At 43.7% G+C, this 22,179-nt stretch overlaps 1 protein-coding gene across 1 annotated transcript in view; it reads left to right on the forward strand.

The window, feature by feature from the left end:
- TAFA3 (TAFA chemokine like family member 3) overlaps positions 1-22,179 on the forward strand; it is an 86,739-nt gene that overhangs the window by 13,341 nt on the left and 51,219 nt on the right. Inside the window, exons 2-3 of the mRNA XM_028734511.2 lie at positions 15,921-16,009; positions 17,012-17,127. Coding sequence (XP_028590344.1) covers positions 17,013-17,127 — 115 coding nt within the window. The 5' untranslated portion in view covers positions 15,921-16,009; position 17,012. The remainder of the gene's footprint in view (positions 1-15,920; positions 16,010-17,011; positions 17,128-22,179) is intronic.

The following is a 22,179-nucleotide window of genomic DNA, read 5'->3' on the forward strand; positions in this document are numbered from 1 at the left end:
CTTGGATCAAGAAGACCTGGGTTCATATGTGAGCTCTGCCATAACACTGATTGGGCTAGTCAGGTTAGGCAGTGATGATAAAGTAGCAGTAACCCCCATGTATGCCATCCTCAGCTCCCCGTAACGTCAGGATTGTTCTTTGATGAATAAGCAGCTGGAAGGATTATTATTTAAGGGCAGCTAACCAATGCAAATGTGTTAATATCCTATTTCACATGCACTGGGGATTAAATCTGGCATTGAAAATCTATTTGGGAGCCGAGTCCTGGTGATTCAATCAAGCCTGGAGGAAAAGCTGCGTGGGGATTTCAAGTGACTGCAGCTTTCTTTGGACTTTGATGATCAGGGCCCGAAGCCCCTGCGGAATTGCAAATGGTTGGTACAAAAATGCAGTTTAGTGGCTCTAGTTTGCTATTCCAGACTGTCCCCAGCCTTGGGCAGCTTTGTCCCCAGCCTGGCTCAAGTCTTGCTACTCTCCAGTGTCCCAGATGATTCTTTACAGCCAGGTAACTCCCAATTTATGTGGGGATTACGTTCTGAGGCACCGCGCATTTCCGTGAAATTGTGTATACTTGAAAACACTATTGGAAAAGCCTGCAAGCACCCTCTAAACTTCTGGAAACCTTTGAAAAACCCTTGGAGAAAAACCAGCAGCGCATACTGGATGCCAAACTCTACTGCAATTGCTCCAACCAGTCCTCCTTGCCCAAATTCCCAACTCTCCACAGGCCTCAATAGTCAGTACAAAGGCTCCTGGGATTGCTAAGTACTGTTTCCACACATTTCCTGCCCTTTCTGGACTCTTTTAGGGCTGTTTTTGCCAGTCACTTTCAGTTTTGGTACGATGTGTGCATAAATTGGTCATTGCCTGTAGAGAAAGAAGCACAGGCTTTGCTTTGAAATGTAATGAGCCCTTCCTGAGCAGTGGTCTTTCCCTGCTGCTTCCACCCAGGAATCTCCCTGGCTCAGCTGCCTCCCCTCTACAGCTCAAACCAAGTCTCTCTTTAAAAACAAATAATAACCCTTTCATGGTGAATGCTTGCCCCAAACCAGCCTCCCGCCCCATATCTAGAACCCCACCTGCACATCTATAGGTGGACCTAAGATGGGTTGCTCCTCAGTTTCAGAGATGCTCTTGAAAATAGGTTATCTGAGGGGAAGCTCTTGTGATAAGCATTCAAGCTACAATTCTTTTTAGCTTGTCATTTGAACCTCCTGCAAAGATTGCAGTCTCTGTATATTGTAAAAAGAAGACCAGGAATCCCCAGAGGCTGGGATAATATGGAACATGCCACGCTGGAGTAAGGAATGCAGAAAAGAACATAAAGGGCTTTTAAAAAAATCAGATCCCTTTGTCATCAGTTAAATACATCAAGGGGGTTGGTTTTCTCTTTTGCTTTTTTTTGGGTGTGTGTGTGTATGTGACTTGCTTCATTGTGTTATCATATGCAACTAAACTTCAGAAATATGGAGCCAATAGAATTTAATATGAGGTCTTCTTAACATGAGGAAATTCTCTAAAGTACAGAATCTTTATTGCATTGGGGAAAGAGCTGTTTGAGATAAATATGGGTTTTTAATGCATATGTGGAGAAAACAAAACTTGGGGATGGGCTGTAGCTCTGTTGTGGAGCATGTTCTTTGCATGCAGGAGGTCCCAAATTCAGTGCCTGCCATCTTCCAAGTAGGGCTAGAAAGGAAAACCTGCCTGAAACCCTGGAGAGCTGCTTCCAGTCAGCATAGACAATACTAAGGAAGATGGACGGATGGTCTGTTCTGGGTCTGGTTAGCTGTGCTTTGCATCTGAAGCTGAGTACAGTGGTACCTCAGGTTACATACGCTTCAGGTTACAGACTCCGCTAATCCAGAAATATTACCTCGGGTTAAGAATTTTGCTTCAGGATGAGAACAGAAATTGTGCAGTGGCGGCAGCAGAAGGCCCCATTAGCTAAAGTGGTGCTTCAGGTTAAGAACAGTTTCAGGTTAAGAACAGACCTCTGGAATGAATTAAGTACTTAACCCGAGGTACCACTGTATACAGTACTGTTTACTCACTCTCTCACTGCTGGCGTTTGAAACTGAGAACACATTATCATTATTATTATTGAGTTTAATAGATAACAGAACATTCTTATATATGGTATTTCAAAAAAGGATTACAAATAAAAATCAGTTTGTTCGTATACAAAACATTTCACCACACATTCTTACATGAATACGTATGACTTCCACCCCCAACATATTCACATTTTCTATTATCCATTTATACAAATAACTATTGCTTTATTCTAGTTATAATATCCTGTAATTTCTTACTACTTACAAAACTTTTTGCTTTGGTTTTATAGTTCATATATACAGAAATAATTCAAATGCTGTCATAGACGCCACACCACTATTGTATTTCATTAAATATTTCTTAAACGTGTCCCATTTTTGAATAAAATTTTGATTTATATTGCTTCTCAGCCTGTTTGTCATTTGAGCCATTTCAGTGGACTCTACCAACTTATTTAGCCACTCTGTTTTTGTAGGAACCCTCTCCCCCTTCCAGTTCTGTGCAATTAGGATTCTTGCAGTAGCAGTTGTATATAAAAAAAATTCTTTTAAGTTTCTTGCTATCTCTCTATTTACTGTTCCAAGTATAAGAAGGCCTCAGGTTTTTTGGGAAATGTTACTTTTATAATTTTTTTCAGTTCATCATATATAACATTCCAAAACTCTTTTATTTTTGGACATGCCCACCACATGTGGAACATGTTTCCTTCAGATACTCCACACCGCCATCATTTGTTCAAACTGTTTTTGTACATCTTAGATAACTTTGACGGCATCAGGTACCCATCTAAACTGCATCTTCATGAGAACACATGTTAGTCGCAATCCAGATCTATCCTGTGGTTTCTTGGGCAATACTCCTGTTGGAAACTCGGTTTCCCCTTGAACCATTTCCCATCCAATTGGAAAACTTTAGCCACATACTCACTTTGCAGTGGAAGCTGACGTATGTGCAGTTGAGACAGCCATTGCACACATGGAGAGGACAGGCCATGTGCATGGAACATCTCTATGGGTTGGAGTCTGATGGGGTTGCAGAGGTGGAGAAACAAATCAAGTAATGTACATAACGGGAAGACATCCCTGCCCCTTCTGTGATGTGTACAGCAGCGTGGAATAAGCAGCAGGGCATATGTGGAAGCAATAATGCTGCATTTCAAGCCACTAATGTATACATACTCTCCCTCCCTCTCTCCTCTCCATCCCTCTCCTCTCCTCCCTTTCAACCATATTCTGCAAGGCAGCTCACAATTGACTTTATGATATATTGTTTTCCAACAAAAACATTTTTGTTAAAGCCAAAACAAACCAGCAATGGCTACTGTCTTAATCTCCTGAAAGGACATCATCACATGCCTGGGCAAAACCCCCCCAAAACCTGTATGTTTCTCTAGCCTGAAAGCCATCAAATTCTATGTCAGTCCAATAGATATGGGGAGAGAGTAATTCTACACATGTTGGACTGCAGAATGAGGCTTTCACAGTTGCGGTTGTCTTCTTCCTGGGGCTTAACTGCACTGAGAAGCATGTCCAGGTCCATCCTTGCGCTCTTTTTGCCAGCAAGTGAGTTTAAAGCTGGACTGGGGAGGAATTCAGGAAGGTTTTTCAGCATAATGCTGTTAAATAGCTTAAGTTGAGCTTGATTTTAAATGGAGATTTTATTGCTGCTGGTTCGCTAAAGAGCCACTGGTTTGTTTGTTTTTTAAAGAATGCACTGTGTTAAACAGATGCATCTCCCTCCCCTTTTGCTTTGCTTCGGGTGTTTTCCAGAGAAGGAGCTAATGCCTTTTTATGAATAAAAATAAATGCCGAGAGAGTATGAATCTTAACCTTTCAGTGGAAATGGGGTACTTTGTAGCAAGGAACGGAAATTGGTTCTGGGAGTTTTGTTTGCTGCCATAATGCCTTTTGGCAGCAAGAGCTCTTGGCTGCTAAAGATGGGCAGGCCTAATCGGCCTAACAGTATAATATCTTTTATGAACACAATAGTATTGGGGTGGGTGGGAACTGGCCTTGCTACAGTAGAAAACTGCGAGTTTTATTGCATGTTTGACCTTTTCAGAATCATGTTAAAAGTGTGCTTAGTCACTTGAGTGCTTAGACAGCCGCCAGAGGCCCTGTTTCTTTCCCCCCAGTCTTCCCCCCAAAAGTGGGGCAGACCTTGTTAGTGGTTATGCCCCAGCAACTGCCTCCCTTTTTAAGGCTTTCCAGTGGAGAGGAAAGTTGCTATTTCAGAATTATCATTATCATTATTATTTCCCGCCCATTTGGCTAGGTTTTCCCCAGCTACTCTGGGCAGCTTACAGTGCTTCTGTCATCAAATTTCCCATTATTTGCTGGTCATAGTTTTTACGTTGCTATGTGGGTGAGCTATGTTCTTTGTTGTCATGTTAAATTTATGTTTGTTTGTTTATATTTTTTTAAGGAGAAAACCTTACGACCTTCACATTTTTATTTATGTTTCTCTTATTTAACAAAATTTATACACTGTTTGATGGTAAGAACCTCTTAAGTGGTTTACAAAAATATAAAATAAAGCATTTTTAAAATAAAATAAAAATAAAAACAGTTAAAGAGGGTATCTAGAAAACTTCAAAAGATGATAAATGTCAAAAAAAGCTAAAAATAAATAAGCATGTAACTTCTACATGTCTGGATAGGCGTGCCTAAACTAAAATGTCTTTAGCAGGTGGTGAAAAGAGTACAGCAAAGGCACCTGCCTGATGTCAATAGACAGGGAGTTCCAAAGTGTAAATGTTGCCACGCTAAGCAGTTTCTTACAAGTGCAGAACGTATGTTATGTGGCGCCAGTAACAGTTCCAGTTCCACAGATTGAAGCAGTCAAGTGGGCACACATGGGTAAGGGGCTTGGGATTTTCAATTTGTTTTTGCCACTTTGAGCATTTTCTATAGAAATATGGGAGAATTATGCTTTCGGTAAATGGAAAAGAGAGCCCCCAGCTCCCAGTGAGGCTGGTGCTGGAGATTTTTTTTTTAAAAAAAAACACCTAAAACAACTTCATGGAATTAAGGGGTAATACTTCTTTTATCTGCCAGTTTTCTCTCCTTCTGTATGTGCTTAAAAAGGCGCCTCCTGCTTAGTGCAGAATAGAGTGTTCAGCCTCTGAGAAGAAATGGGAAAAGTCCACAAAGAATTCCACATCTCACCCTTCACCATCATCCTTCCCTCTGATATTTTGCATAAGGTGGATTGGACATCTAGCTGTTTTTCGTTTTGTAAGGATTTGAAGACTTGTCACCCTCCATCCTTAAACATGCTCTTTCTGCCTTTACTCCCTGACAGGTCATGGAATGCAGTGCATATGAAGGTTTTGATGTACTCAGGATAGGGCGAGTCATCAGGTAGACGACACTAAGGAAGTCCCAGTAGGTTGAGGCACAAGGACCTAGGGAACGTATGCAGATTATTGGTTTTTTTTTAACCTGAGGGGGACACAATGAGAGATGCCAACAGAATCAGGCACTCACCTAGTTTTCACATCATGGTAGACCATTGCTAGTTGACTATTGTGACTCTGCCAATGTCACTGACTTTGCTTTGGAGTGTGTGGAAGGAACACACCACAATCCCTGGTTTGGCGTTCTTGTTGTTACCTTCATTACCTGCCCTTTACCAGCACGGACTTTAGTGCGAATTTCTCCAAATAAACATTTTTTTGAATGCAGTTTAGCCTAATATACAGTTTCCCCAAGCAATTTCCCCAAATATAATGCATTTTTCTTTGTTATTTTCACTAATGCACACTTTACTGTGCAGCGTTTTTGTATACCTTACTTGGCTGGAGAGCTGCACTGCAAAATTCGGGAAAGTGTGACTTTCAAAGAGTGGCTGTGTTTCAGTTTGCCTGTTGTTTCAAAAAGTGTGACTTCTGTAGGTTTGCCTTTAAATGCAGACTGAACCTCATTTCTTGCCCAGCCTTTCTTGGGAAGCCTGGGCTTGTGTTATCTTATCTGAGGCATATGGCTTGTTGCCATCCAAGCCATTGGAGCATTCCCTTGTCCCTCTGTCTGCCCTAGAAATAACTCTCAGTGCCATTCTCCAAGCTTGACTGCTTTTTAAAAATAGCATTTGTTATCCCTCACTGGGGATCTTCTTTCCCCTGGTGAACCTCAGAGCAATCTTATTTGAGATGACCTTGGGGCAGGTAAAAAAAATATTTGGGTGATTCAGAGGGAATAAGCAGTGTGGTTGACTTTCATTGGGATCCCCCAGATTCCAGAGTCTGAGTTGCCTTTTCTTTGACACTTTCCAGAGTCACCTAGTATGCATTCCTCATTCATTAATATTTGCTGGGCACGGTGTATATTCCCATGCTTCCACAGTACTGTAATAAAATCATCATCTGGGAAGCAAGCAAGGTCTGTTCAGAGTGGCTCACAGTGTACATTACATTTACCACTGCAAATTACCCACACCATCACTTAGCTCTGCTTGAATCATTTATTAAGTTAGGGTGCTCTGTAGCAATGCCTGGATTCTGGAAAAGATAATGAACCCTTCAGTGGTGAGAGTGCCTGGGGGTGCAGTGTGGGGAAACTATCCAGACCTTACAGGCTAAATAGAGATCCCTTTGGGACAGGATGCACTTTTTGCTTAAGGGTCTGTGTCACCCCGATCTCATTTCATCTCTCTGCAGGCATAAAGGGGTGTAAATGACACTGACACTTGCTCTAAGCCTCTTTACACTTACAATCCAATGGAAAGCAGCCTTTGTGTAACCGAGATCTCATCGGCACTCTGTGTATGTGTTTTTTCTTTCCAGAGGATCAATTAACCTGCATTAGTTAATGCAGTTTCACCCTCCCTCCTCTTTTTCTGGCTTTTCCTTGGAGCCTTCTCCGCACATCACATATTTATGATGCACCCACAAAAGTGGTAATGCAAGCGCACACAGATTAATGATGGGTGACCTACCCACCACACAGTTCAGAATTGGCCTTGGCGAAATGAGTGATTTCCCTCGCCCCGAGAAAGTAAACAAAACCCCTTCATTATTTCTTGACCCTACTTCTGAATTCAAAACTGCATCGTGCTCCCTATGACATCGGGAGCACAAGAGGACCCAGGCACCTCTCCAGCCCAATCCTCCAGGTCTGAATTCAGAAGAACCCAGGGTCAATTTGTTATTGAATTGAGGCTGTTCAGACTTCAAGAGTTGGTTATTCCGAACTTCCCAAGTTTGGAATCTACTCTCATCACTTATAGAAAAACGTGCTGTAAGAACCTGACAAATGCATGTTCAAGTTGGTTGTTAGTATTCATCTGTCTTGAGAGACAATGGAGTGTGCCTCTGAGGGGGAAGCCAAACCACTGTGTTAGCAGCACCCAAGTTGTTGCACCACCAAGGTCTCCCCAGGACACAAGCCTGGGCAGGTCCTGGGCTGCTGAGACAACACATCGCTGATGTGTTAGGGTGGCAAGAAAGGCTGCAGGGCCACAACTCTGTTCTAACCTATTCACTGTGTGGAGGATCTTCACATAATTTAGAACCCAGAGCACTCAAGAGTTCCAACTCCATGGGAAGCCCCCACATACGGAGAAGATACAGATATATCTAAATAGATAGGTGTGGATATTGGGCTCAACACAGCAGTGGAAGAATAATAGGAGTAGAAGGAATGTGGGGTTTTGGGGCCAAACACGTGGCCCCACAGCCCCATTCACTTTGCTTGCCCTCTATGCACAAGTAAAAAGGTAACGTAAAGGACCCCTGGATGGTTAAGTCCAGTCAAAGGAAACTATGGGATGCGGCACTCATCTCACTTTCAGGCTGAGGGAGCTGGCGTTTGTCCACAGACAGCCTTCCGGGTCATGTGGCCAGCATGACTAAACCGCTTCTAGTGCAATGGGACACCATGACGAGTGCTAGAGTGCACATAAATGCTGTTTACCTTCCCGCTGCAGTGGTACCTATTTATCTACTCACACTGGTGTGCTTTCGAACTGCTAGGTTGGTAAGAGCTGGGACAAAGCAATGGGAGCTCACCCCTTTGTGGGGATTCGAACCGCCAACCTTCCACTCGGCAAGCCCAAGAGGCTCAGTGGTTTAGACCACAGCACCACCCGTGTCCCTTAGGTTGGTTGTTAACTATTTTGGACATCAGGCTTTTCCATGAATACAAACCCAGACAATACAGTTGCCCCAAGTGGGATGCTGGCCAAAGCCCTCCAAGGAGTGTTAATTTGGTAGTAAGTAAGGTTTGCTGTCATGTAATGTACAGTGGAAGATGTCTCTCAAGTGAGTTCAAAAAGGTTTTGTTGGTTGCAGAGTCTTGACATGAGACTGTATCCTTTGATCATCATAGCCATTTCTCCAGTATGTGTTTTTTCTTCTTAAAGAAGGATGATTTGGTTCTTTTCTCAACCTTAATCCATTTAGGGCTGTCCAATCCACCACACACTGTAAGTCAGCACAGCAGGGGGAGGACTTGATGGTGTTGGCTGATGTGGGCTTACTTTTGGAAGGAAGCAAACTGATGGAGATCCTCTCTTGCTCCTTCTGTGAGCAGCACATAGCATGGCAGTTTCCCCATATGGATAGGGTTCTGTCTTTCTTCGGCTGCATCATATAGTGGTGTGTTATGTACTACAATCTACGTAGGAGATGCATATTTTGCAGTGCAAGTACCAGGTGATTTTGAGAGACTTTTAAACTAAACGGAAGTTTCACTGCAAAGAGAGAGGGACTGACCAAGTGTATGTGTTGTGTTCATTTATCTTTCCTTCATTTAGCTCTTTCACACAATGCTGGCATTTGAGCTTTAGATCTGTAGTGTTTGTAACATGAGCAGCACGGTTCTCATGATATGTTTGCAAGGGGCATTTCTGAGCAATCGGATGCAATCTTTCAGTTCATCCGAAGGTCACAGTGTCCATATTCAGTTGCCATTTGCTCTTGGTCTCTTTGCACTGTGTTATCAGACAGTCGTGTGGTTGGAGGCCTCCATATGGCAGTCTTCTCCATTTGTGGGGGTGCTGTTGACAATGAGGGTCCTGCATATTATGACCCCACAGAACCTAGTCTTATTGTCCCCTACTGACACTCCTGTATCTGTCTGTGAGGTTTAACTGGAGATTATGGGACACACTACTCCATGTTCAGAGCCCACAGGTTCTCAGAGGGTCCAGATTGTGCAGCTGCTCTTATTGTGTTGATATGTGTAAGCTGTTGTATAATAACAGTTTTCATGCACTTTCTAAACAGCTGCTTCACCACTTTGATGCATGACCAGATTAGCCACTCTTGTTGTTGTTTCAACAGACATATACCACACAGCAGGGTGTGAGCAGGCATGAGAAAATAAGCCTAGTTTTTTAAAAAAAGTTTTAAGAGCTATAATGGAGCATTTTGTATTTCTTAATTTTCTTCTGCATTTTTTTGGGGGGGGGGAATAGAAAAGCATTTATATAAACTCACATACTGCTCATATAAACTAAGATATATATTTTAAATGCATCCTATAGGAACATTTTATTATGAAGCATTGCATTATGAAATATATTGTATGTATGTTTATGTGCGTTATAAACATCTACCATTTAGAAAAAGGGCAGCTTGCTGCATCTAGTTTCTGTAGCTCTAGTGCGGTGGGTTCCAGATGGACTACAACTCCCATCAGCTTGTATTGGTTGGGGCTGCTGTGAATTGTGGTCTGAAACATCTGGAGGCGATCACATTGGAGGAGACAGATATAACAAAATAAAGGGAGGGAAGGGGTCCTGGACCTTTAAAAACACTTGCACAGAAGAGTACCATTCACAAGTAATGTATTTTATTATATACGGTATGTTATTAAAATTGTCAAAGATTTCAAACACTCGATTAAAACGGCAATAAAAAATAATGCAACATTATAAATACAAAGGCTAAAATGGCAGCAGCAGCCGTAAAACAGAACAAGCATTAAATACAGGAGTGCATTAAAGTTACTCATTCAATGCGTGGACAAATAAATAAATGAAAGTCTGCATTCCAGGTACCAAAGTGAGCCTCTGGCAAGCTACCCTGCATGGAGAGTTTTCCAAAGCTGCAATGTCGCAACCATCAGGCTCTCCACTTTCTGTGGATGCCACTTTTGAAAGGACCTTGGAGACAGGGCTGCTGATTGCAAACAATACATTTATTAAAATACCCTTCCTGTGAAGAGCTTTTTCCTGACCCACTGGTGCCAAGATGTACCCACTTGAAAGTGCAAGGACCTTAAGCAATGGGCTTTCCTTGCTCCCTCACCACCGCCTCCCATCTTTCTTTTGTCTAAGGTTCTGCACTTGATCTTTGTGTGTGACTTTCAATCCGTCAGAGCCCTAATGGCCACAGCCTCGCAATCTCTCTTAATTTCAAGCATATTAGTACTGCATGCAATCAGCCAATCATGCTAGTTGCCCCCTCAGCAGTGCTAGGAATGTGATAAGGGCATGTATAATGATAGGTACAGAGCAGAAAGCGCTCAGCTTGATTGCCCTTGTTAAATCATTTCAATGCATGCAAACTGTGCACTGCAAAGCACCAAAGCCATGTGACAAGCCCTGTGCAGGATGATTCTGCCAGAACTTAAGAGTTGAGGGCACGTTTTTTAGTCTGGAGATCCCAGTTGCTGTGAGCAGCACTGTTGAACGGATAGTGAGTTAGGGCTACAAGTTTTCAAATAAAGCATTTATATAAATATCATGCCTGAGACTATAAATTTCTATCTGAACCTGGTAACATTAGGTCAGGAGATTTTAGTCTTTGCCATGGGATTTCTAGTACATACGCCTATACTCTGTGTGGCTTCTTTTCCGCAGCTGGAAACTCTTATGCACACTTCTCATTTTTGGGTCAATGGCTTGTATACTTTATGGGGCAGAGTGTGCAAATATGTATATCTACATTAAGAGTCTGACTGTGAACCTCTGCTTGGTTCAGGTGTTCAGTGTTAGTGCTCAGTTAAATAGAGCTCCTCCCCTTTTCCAGCTCCAATCAGAATTAGGCAGAATAAGACTCTTCATTAAGTCAGAACTGTGGCTTAGCTCAATCAAGTTTAACACCCTCTTTAAATTGGTTAAAATTCATGCAAGCACCCCTGCACTATTTCAGGATTAAGACATACAGAATAATCAAAATAACAAATCCTGACCAGTAGATGAAGTAATATTAAATTAGCAAATAGCTGAGGTCAAATGTGTCTTTGGGAGCAAGGCACATTTCTATTCCTTTGCAAAACAATTTTGCCAGAGTTTGCCAAGAAGAACAAGCAAATCAGCAGTGCAGATTTGCATCAGTGAGTTTGGAAAAAAAACCATCCCAACAATCCTTTAAATTACTTCCAGTGGCTGTGATATCTAATACAAACAATGGAGATTTGATCATGTAGGCACTGCTGTTTTCATACATTTCATGAAGAAGAGGAGCAGGTGAAGTTCAAATGCACTCTCCGGAGAATGAAAATATCTCACAGGGCAAGTCACTATTGTGATGCTTAATTTCATCCTAGGTGGGCTGGCTTAAAACTGTTTGTGTAGAGGAATGCTGCCAGGTTAAAAGATGCTCCCCTGGGTTGCCCTCCCACTCACTCCTGCTCATCATGCTTTCTCCGGCATGTCATGCTCAGCACAGGATGCTCCAAGGAGCAGTTCATCTGGCTACCACCTCCCATCGCCTGCTTTGCACCTCTTGGGTTTGCAGACACAGGGAAGTGCCCCAGCTGGGACAGAGCATTGGTGGGTGGATTAGCTAGCAGGCAGCTGCCTCCTTGCTTACTGCCTGTCTCCTTGCTTAGTGGGGTTGGGCTGTGTTTTGTGCTGGTGTTGCCTGTAAGGGGATGAGATTCCTAGCTGGCTAGGCCCACCATGAGTCCACTTCAGGGTACTGCGAGGCAACAGGCTAGCTGCCTGTTGCTTAATTGCAAAATGGAACTGAGAGGAAGTGGGAATGAGAAATACGGTAGTTCAGAAAGACCCTGAGTTGAGCTGGGCAGCCTATGAAGTGCCTCCGACTGAGGTAGGCTGTTTTCTGACATACCAAATCAAGGTCAGAATTTATGTAAAAAGTTGGGTCTCAGTAGGTGCTCCATTAACTTTTTTGTGGTTGAGTGGGCAATGGAATGGATCTGTGCTGGTCATAGGATTACCATTGAAAAAGTACATGAAAACCACTTGTTTCAACACGCATGAATTCACGAGAACACATTTAGAAGGCATCTTGTGTACACCTGGTTCCGTGCTGGATTCTGCTGTTACCTCTCTCCAACATTCCTTCTCATGAGATTATGATTGCGTGAGAAGGGAGTGTGAGGCTCTGCTTCCTGGTTCCTTTCCTTCTGTTGCAATTCTCATAGCCCTCTATGTGTTGGGAGCTTTTTCTATTCTAGGCTCCCCTTGTGAGTTCTGAATAGGCTTGTAGCTAGAATAATATAAAATTGGGTCACTAAAAGGATCCCAAATGGCTGTGAGTCAACATTTTCCTTATTAGTTTGGAAATTCATGCAGAACCTTTTTATACTACCACTTTGCAAGTGGATCTCACCATTGTCTGACTAGAAAAATAAACTTATGCGAACAAGGCTGTTTGAATTGAACATTAGTCTCTGTAATGTCTGTGTCAGTGATCACCATGCCAGAGCATGACCTGCATGTTATGAGACCTTACAAAAAAATTATCTGAGAATGGGGAAAAATTGGAAGCGTTTGTGATTGTGCTTGTACAACTGAGTGCCCACCTGTCAGAGCTTGAATCAGGCGTAGGTCAGCAACAAAAAAACAAATCACCCGAGGCCAGTTTTTATTCAAGAAAACAAACCACAGAGCTCCAGCCTAGTGGTCTCAGCAACTCTTCCTAGGAGGTCCTGCCCTGATGAAGCAGTTGCAAGCACCCTTCTCTAAGACTCCTCCTTTTCAGAGTTTAACCCACACAGTCTCAAACTGTGTCTGTGCACAACTAACCTCTTTTCATTTCTCTCTGTGTTCTTGGAGACCAAGGGGGAAGGGGAGCTGGTCGCAGCAGGAGGGGGAGGCTTCCTGGATTCTTCAGCAAGCTCTTGACCCCCTCCTTTCCAGCCTCTGCTTCAGCCTTAGACTCTGAACTGCATTTTGTCACAGACTCTTCTTGTTCACTAAACCCTGTCTGCTGTTGCTGACACCTCTTCCTCGCAGCCTGCTCCTTCTTCCTCTGACTGCTCATCATTGTCCCACCACCACTCCTCTGGTTCTGGGCCTTCCTTCCCATGAGGGTTCCCTCGCTGGTGCCTCCCACCACTTCTCTGCATCCAGCCAGTCTATGGCATCACCATAATAGCATAGCTATAAGACAGCAGGCGCTGGGGAGTAGGGCTATAAGAAGGCAAAAAGCTCCAATCCAACCTGTATTCATCATAATCCACACTGTTTCTGTTCTGCTGCAGTTCAGTTCCTGTATTCATCATAATCCACACTGTTTCTGTTCTGCTGCAGTTCAGTTTCTGCCAAATACTGTGTTAGCCATCTCACAGTCCACTAGTTAACATAAGTTATGCAACTTATGAAACTATTCGTGTAACTTGCATTCATTTCAATGCGAATGAATACAGATTATATTGGCTGGACTGAGTTTCGTTCCTGACCACAGGTGAACATACAACCTGCAGCCTTTCCACTTCCCTTTGCAGTTTTTGTCAGAATCCTCCAGCATCTCTACTGAGGGGATGGTGCAGTTGGTCATCACGTAAACGGCATCCATTGAGACTCATAGCTCTTCTCATATTCAGCAACAAGCCCTCTTGCTAATGTGGCCCTAATTTTGTCCCCATGCTCCTCACAGATGAATTGAACAAAGGCAATACTGAGTCTGTGGGGGATGAAACCAGCAGGCACTGCCATACCCTGGGCTACATCTAAGTAAGAAAGCAGGCAAAGAAGGGCTCTCTGAGGGCAAGTGGAGGTTGGTAGGGCAATGCCTCATCCACCGTAATGGATCGGGGGCCCCACTACTGGCCTTGCTTAACAAATACAACTCAGTAACATGGTGCATACACAAACTATGCTTCCCCTTCTGTGCATTCGCTACAGCCATTTCAGAGTTTGGAAGGAGATTAGTTCTCATCCAAGAAGCCTTTCAGGCAGCCTCATAGCAAATACTGTACTGTGATTCCTGAAGAACAAGCAAATTAGAATAGTGGGCCACAATAAAACAAGAGTTTAAGAATTGCTGTCATAGAACGACAGATTAAAATGCTTACAGATAAATCATTAGAGATCCAGTGTTATGTTTTGACAAGGAACAGTTGTGAGCTGGCCCTGTGCCCAGGAAGGGCTCTCCATCACCACAAACAACATACACTCGCTCTCCAGCTCCCTGTTAATAAATTCTGATTGGGCACTAAAGTTTTACAGCTTCTGTGGTTGTTCACTCTGGACCCCGTTAAATCGCAGCAGGTGATATACAAGGCTGTGAATTGTCGTTTCCCCCCCCCCCATCCCTAGTAAATGGAGACTGCACAGGCAAGAAGACTCTATGCTCTGCAACTGCTTGCTGTCCCTTAACATTTCTACATCCTCATTCATGGGACTGAAACTGCATTGGTTGCGCTCGTCAATGATCTCCGGTGGGCTAGGGATAAAGGTGAAAGCTGTTTTCTAGTTCTGCTGGATCTCTCAGTGGCCTTTGATACCACTGACCATGAAATCCTTCTGGACCGCCTAGAGGAGCTGGGAGCTGGGGGCATTGTTATACAGTGATTCCGCTCCTTCCTCCTGGGCTGTGTCCAGAAAATGGTGTTGGAGGATGAGTGTTCAGACCCCTGGGCTCTCACTTGTGGGGTGCCTCAGGGTTCCATCCTTTCCTCGCATGCTTTTTAACATCTATATAAAGCTTCTAGGAGAAATCATCAGGGGGTTTGGGCTGGGTGTTCATCAGTATGCGGATGATACCCAGCTCTACCTCTCTTTTAAATTTGAACCAGTGAAAGCGGTGGATGTCCTGTGTGAGTGTCTGGATGTGGTTGGAGGAGGGATGGCAGCTATAGGCTTGCCGTAGGATCTGACGCTCTGGACAGCAAGCAAAAAAAGAAAGGAAACAAAATGCAAGAAGAACTTTAGGTGCTAGAAATGCACTTTACAATAAGCTCAACCTGTTTGGGGAAAAATCACTTCCGCAAGGGCCCATTTTTAACAGCATTTCTCACATCCAAGGTATAGAGCAGTTTGACTGTGATCCCCATATAGATGTATTCCAGCTGGAGTTACAGGAATGGACACGCCCCTTTCACCTATTGCCCTTTAGCTGCTGCTCTCGGCCAGTCATTTTGTAGGGTACAGAAAGAACTGGAAACAGTTCCTAGCAGCAAGCTGCCTCTTCACCCCAATCTGCCTCATAGAACGTGACACAGTGCAAATGTCCCATTTATCCTATGAGTGGGCTACCCTGGCAAAAATAGCTGCCACCACTGTCCTCAAGGGAAGAAGGGAAGAATAATACCTGACAGTCTTGCAGCTAAGGAGGACAGAATGCTGGACTAGGCAGGTCTTTGGTTTCCTTCAGCAGCGATCTTGTGCTCTTTTATCACTTTCCTGCCTTCCCAGATTTCTGTTCAGGTTTTCTATTCAACCCTTCAAAGAGAGGACTGTCCTCTGTAAAATAGGCACCCATGATGTTAGCTGAAATACGAGGAGGGCAGGAGAGGGACTAATAATGATAATACTAATAATACTACTACTACTAATAATGATAATAACGCCACTGTTTCTGCAAAGAGGATTAGCCTCTGTTTACAAGCTACTGTATGTGTTATTCTGGAGTTTTGTCTTGGGCAGTACAATACACTGGTGCTTTTAGGCAGACTCTGTCCTCTGTAAATTTAAGTAGCTGTTTTTTTTTTTCATTTTTTAGATGCCCTGATGTTTGCCCTTCTTTGCAAATACCGAGTCTATATGAGATTGGCCAATGCACAGACAATAGCTGTGAAGCCCCAGTAGGAGGTAAGTATCATTATTCAAATACTTTTATTTCTATTATTTCATAAGAAAGCCTGCTGTTAAAAGACTGAATGAATCTTGGCAAAATGGTGTGTTTTTTTGTTTTTGTTTTTTAAAGTGGCAGGAATCTATTTGGAACACACAGATCTTCATTTATGCCACCAATTCCCTTTTCCTGGGCTGAATTTTGGACCAACTTATCTTGGCACCAAGGGACGCGGGTGGCGCTGTGGGTAAAACCTCAGCGCCTAGGACTTGCCGATCGCATGGTCGGTGGTTCGAATCCCCGCGGCGGGGTGCGCTCCCGTCATTCGGTCCCAGCGCCTGCCAACCTAGCAGTTCGAAAGCACCCCGGGTGCAAGTAGATAAATAGGGACTGCTTACCAGCGGGAAGGTAAACGGTGTTCCATGTGCTGCGCTGGCTCACCAGATGCAGCTTGTCACACTGGCCATGTGACCCGGAAGCGTCTGTGGACAGCGCTGGCTCCCGGCCTATAGAGTGAGATGAGCGCACAACCATAGAGTCTGGCAAGACTGGCCCGTACGGGCAGGGGTACCTTTACCTTTATCTTGGCACCAAAAAGAAGCTCATTTTGCTCCGAAATTATTTGGACTATATTTGTACAACTACTTGTGAAAAGAGAAAATACAAACATAGTCATTGTGTGCTATGGCTGTGTTCAGGCCTGGATGCAGGCCCTGCCCAAGCATCTCTGGACATGCCTCTCCCTGTGTGTGTTGGCCTGACCTTCCCACTTTCAGAGGGAAAGGTCTTCCGGGACTTTAATTTACATTTGCTTGAAAGATAATCTTGGTTTATCAGGATCCCCAATTGTGCCATATGCTCCACTTGTTTAGTTTTGAAATGATGAAATATGTTAAAATAAAGCTTGTTTGTTCCAGAAACAGCAACTTGATGTAGTCTGAGAAGCTGGGATTTTTCTGACCTGTAGACGCCCTATCCATGACATGTGGATCTTAATGCAATTTCTTTTTCCTTGGCAGAATGAGTGAGAGGGACATCCGAAGCTTGAGCAAAGGGGTATTGGTGCTCTCTCTCTGCCTTATAACGCTATGGGGAAGGCTGACTCTGGCCTCATCACACCACAGAAGCCATTCAGGTAGGCCAAACAATCTCTCTTGAATCTGCCCTTGTTTCTTATTGCAGCGCTTTGACTAAAAGTGTGTGTGCAGGATTAGACTTCTTGCATCTCCAGACCTTCTGAGGACTTGCAAGATGCTACCAACTGGACTTCAGAAGAAGGTTCAGTTTTTTATGTTGAGAAGTTTAGAGCAGTGTCCAGCAGTACCTCCTATGGCACCTGCAAGAAGTCTCCATAAATACTCCTCAGAAATCTACAGTGCAGCAGAGATTGTTTTCTCTTCCAGTTCAGTTGCTGCTTACACTGGTTTGGCTTCTCCTATATACAGCATCCATTTTGTGACTGGTGCCCTTGGTACTTTCTCAGAATTTGAAGTCTGTTCAAAATTCCAGGTGTGAGAGGTGTACTCAGATGTACTCTAGAGGCAGAACGCCACCATTATTTTAGAATTCCTTCTCAGAGCATGCTCTCTCAATGCTCTTAACAGCTGCATAAAGCCAGCAGGTATTTGACACTGGGCACAGAGGGAGGCGGAAGCCAGCCACTTACTGAACTCAGTAAACATGAAGCTCAGACCCTCATCCCTTCCTCCTCTCTGCAAAAGGCCATTTTAATGATTGGAGAAGGTAGAAGAAATGACATTACATAGGTTCTTGCCTCAACACTGTCTCCTGCTGGGTGGAGTTCACATGAGCACATTAGGTTTGGCACCTGCCAATTCTCAAAGAAAAGAGCCTGGCTGCAGGGTGATTTCCTAGCTGCCCAAGCCAAGAAAGGCATTGGCAAATTGCAAGTGTGCCTTAGGAAAAAAGGTGCACAAACTTCAGAACCCTTTCAGAGTTTTCCCTCAACATAAACCTCCTTTCTGAGACAGACTCAAGCCCCTTTCACACCTATAATGTGCATTATAGTCCCTGAATGACAGACATTCATTGTAATGTTTGAAATGACTCCCACATATGTGACTGTACACATGGGCAGCTTTCCTCTGCTCGCTTGGTAGTCCTGTTTTTTCAGGGTTTCCGAATGCATGGACAGGGTATCTGTGTCTGCAATTGTGCTCATAGTAGTGTTTTCAGAAACTACAAGGAATGTGGCTGGTTAGAACTTGCTGGAATGCTGCAGGCACTCTCCCATTTGTGCTTATTGTACCTGATATAGCCTCTGAAAATGACATCAGGCAAATGCAACTCCCAAGTGGACATCTCTGCGACAGAGCACAATGTTCCATGTGCAGAGAAGGGTCTTCTCCCTGCAAGAAGTGCAGTCGCTTTGCTGCAATCAGTATCTGGTTGACCACTGTGAAAACAGGCTGGTGGATGAGATGAGTCTTTGGCATGGTCTAGCGGGGCTCTTCTTATGCTATTATTGTGTTTTAAATGGAATGCAAAACTCAGCAAAATCTGATTCAGCTAATGATTTATCATGGATGTGCAGGTGATTCCTGCTTTGCTTCTCCCTTGCTGTCGGTGGGAGCAATAAACATGACCTCTGGCTTAGCTTTATGTTCAAACCAGGGTTGCTCCAAACAAACCATGGTGTGTAGCCAAGGTGTGTTATTCAGAGTTAAGAGTTTGAGCAAAATAAACCACTATTCCTGGTTCAGATGTCAGGATACTCCAGGTATTGTGTATTATTGCCTGTGCTAGGCGAGGAACAAAGCAGGAGTCATCTCTGCTCTTGTGGTGTACCATTCACTCAGATGTGTCAACTGGGCAATAACAAACTATGGAGAACTTCTGCTCACTAAGGTATAAAACTATTGTCTGTCCCCCACCCCCCAAGCTTAGTGCTTTCAGCTGAAGCTTAGTCTTATGATATTTACATTTTGACCTGTTTATTGTGTCCAGTGGGAATACTATAGCGACATGCCTTTTTGGCAGAACAAGTAGTAAATAAACCTCAGAAATTGACAAATGTTCCCATGATTCTTGTATTTTAGTTTTTGGATTTAAAAACTGATTCTTATGTTTTAATTCTAAGGAACTGGAAGTGTTCTTTAGTTGGGTTAATTCTTTATTTGTGTTAGTCATAGGGCTGACTCAAGTTGCAAATCCCACAAATTTTCTTATCGTGGGTAGCCATTTGGTCATCGCTGGTATTTTCCTCGGCTGTTGACTCAGTTTTGCAGCCTGTAATTTCTGTTGCATTTCTGGCCTGGTGCTGTATATGCAGGTGGCAGTTCTTGTCAAGAGTGCTTTCTACCCGTTCCAACTTATTTCAGCCTGCAGCCTGACTTGGAGAGATTACCACCATATGTACGTCTTTGCTGCAGCCAAGCTTGGTTAAGATTATAAGTCATATTATGTCTTTATTCCTTGAAACTTCGTCTGATGGAGAATGTGATGAGCTTTGGTATCTGGCACTTCCACAAACTACCTAGTTACAAGTTTATTTTTCTGTCTATTTCAAGGTACAGTTCTAATGCTTAAAGCTGCAAACAGCTTTGAGTCAGACCCCCCCTCCCCAAATCACTAAACAATCTATCTCTCCTTACCTTACTTGCCTTACTATCGCTAGATTTGGCCCCAAATTCTACCCTTAAATCTAAAGAATTAATTTCCTTCCTGTTCAGAGCAGCTAAACTAGTTATTGCCCAACGATGGAAGAAAGCCTCTAATATACCAATAAAGGCTTGGATTAATAACAGCTGGAGCATTGCTTTATTAGAATGCCTCACATCCCACTAGCAACTAATCAAAGGCATCTCCAAGAAAGATACCTTTGGCACGATTTGGTCTCCTTTTTTCTCTTTTATTGAAAAAGAACAGGATATTTTAATGCCACCATCATCACAGAGGTGTCTGCGGAGGGGATATATTAATTTAAAATGTCCAGTAAACCAGATTGAGAGTATTTGGTGAGCCAACATGACAGTGACATGGGACTGAGGATTGGAGTGATCATTCTGTGATATTATGGTGATATTATGGCAGTGGACGAAGCTGTGTTGTAGCTTTTGAATAAATGTGTTTTAATAAAGAGGGGGAGAGAGAGCTTTTCCTGGAGGCTTTAAAATGAGTGGCATTGGCAATTCGTGGGACACAGGTGGCGCTGTGGTCTAAACCACTGAGCCTCTTGGGCTTGCCAATCAGAAGGTCGGCGTTCGAATCCCCGCGACGGGGTGAGCTCCTGTTGTTCAGTCCCAGCTCCTGCCAACCTAGCAGTTCAAAAGCACGTCACAGTGCAAGTAGATAAATAGGTACCACTCCGGCGGGAAGGTAAACGGCGTTTCCGTGTGCTGCTCTGGTTTTGCCAGAAGCGGCTTAGTCATGCTAGCCATGTGACCCGGAAAAACAGTCTGCGGACAAACGCTGGCTCCCTCAGCGAGAGGGATGAGTGCCGCAACCCTAGAGGCGTTTGTGACAGGACTTAACTGTCAGGGTTCCCTTTACCATTTTTTATTGGCAATTCCGGCATGTTTTATAGGAGCTACTATGCAATTATGCCAAATAAGGCAAAGGGGTCACTTGATGTTCTTTCAGACTGGGACCTGCATACAAAGAACAACAAGAATAAAGTCTTGAAATGTACTCAGCCTTAAAAAGCAGCGGTACAATGTGTGTGCTTTTGCTGTTAGGAATATGCATCTAGGAATAGGAATCTATACCTGACCTACTTGCTTCTGTCATTGTCAGCATGGGTCATTCCCAAGTATGCCGTTGGGTGGAGGATGAGCTTCTGCTACACACAGAGTCATCTAAACATGGCAATGTAGAATTTAGATTTTTCAGAGGTGGGCAGTCGTGAACATAGTTAGCACACAACAGCATTAATGTGTCGTGCATGCCAAAAACCTGTCCCACTGTTTTCTGCTGTATCTGAACCGAGAGCTATGGAGCTGCAGGCAGTTGGAGTTCAGGATATGAGGACTTCAAAGGATTTCTGCCTGAGACTTGCTTCCCTAATTGCTCCATGCTACAGGGAGCAATTAAAAGTGAGTAGCTGCTCTGGTGCTCTTCCTAGTCACAGGCTTGGGGGAGCCTCTTTAGTTTACCGCAGGTGCCTAAATCCCATTTCTGCTGTCTAGCATGTGTCTCAAAGTGTGGTTGGAATTTAGAGAAAGAGAGATGCATAATAAACACCTGTCTGCGGGGAATAAAGGTAAATGATGCTCCCGTCTCAGAGGTATGCTTGCATTGTAGCCATCCAATTTGCAAAACAACAACAACAAAGCATTTCTGTCATTTTCATATGCAAGTTATTTTCCATATCATTTAAAAGAGAAGTTCTTTCTTTCGATGGGGAGTGCTGGTGGAACTTGGGCAAATTAATCTCCTGATTTGGATCTCAATTCCATCCACGTCTGTGGCATACTTGCATCTCACACTGCAGTAATGCCTCTAAAGTTTGTGTATCTGTCCTTGGTTTCTGCCCATCATGGTCTGGTATTAAGGCAATCAAGCTTGGTGACCCTTCCCTGCGTTTTGGCATAGGAACTGTGTTCTAAACTTGCTTCTGTGCATAATAAGGTGGGAGGGCCATGTGCACATAGCGAGCTCTGTGAAAGGCACACAGATTATTTCCAAGATCATAGAATTGTTGAGTTGGAAGGAATCCTTAGGGTCATCTAGTCCAGCCTCCTGCAATGCAGGAATCTCAACTAAAGCATCCATGACAGATGACCATCCAACCTCTGCTTAAAAGCCTCCAAGCCCACCACACCTTCCAAGGGAGTCCATTCCACTGTCAAATAGCTCATACTGTCAGAAAGTTCTTTCTGATGTTGATTCGGAATCTCATTTTTTTAGCTTGAATCCATTGGTTCGGGCCCTGCCTTCTGGGGCAGGAGAAAACAAGCCTGCTCCATCTTTCATTTCCCCTAAAAGTTGCAATAGTCCTGGTTTTGCTCCACCCCGCTTAGGGCTATATTAATGAGTCCATACGTAGGAATCACCATATTTTTCGCTCTATAAGATGCACCAGACCACAAGACGCACCTAGTTTTTGAGGAGGAAAACAAGAAAAAAAATTCTGAATCTCAGAAGCCAGAACAGCAAGAGGGGTTTTTGCACAGTGAAAGCAATCCCTCTTGCTGTTCTGGCTTCTGGGATAGCTGCGCAACCTGCA

The sequence above is a fragment of the Podarcis muralis genome, chromosome 5 (assembly GCF_964188315.1).
Source record: "Podarcis muralis chromosome 5, rPodMur119.hap1.1, whole genome shotgun sequence".
NCBI classification, from domain to species: Eukaryota; Metazoa; Chordata; class Lepidosauria; order Squamata; family Lacertidae; genus Podarcis; species Podarcis muralis.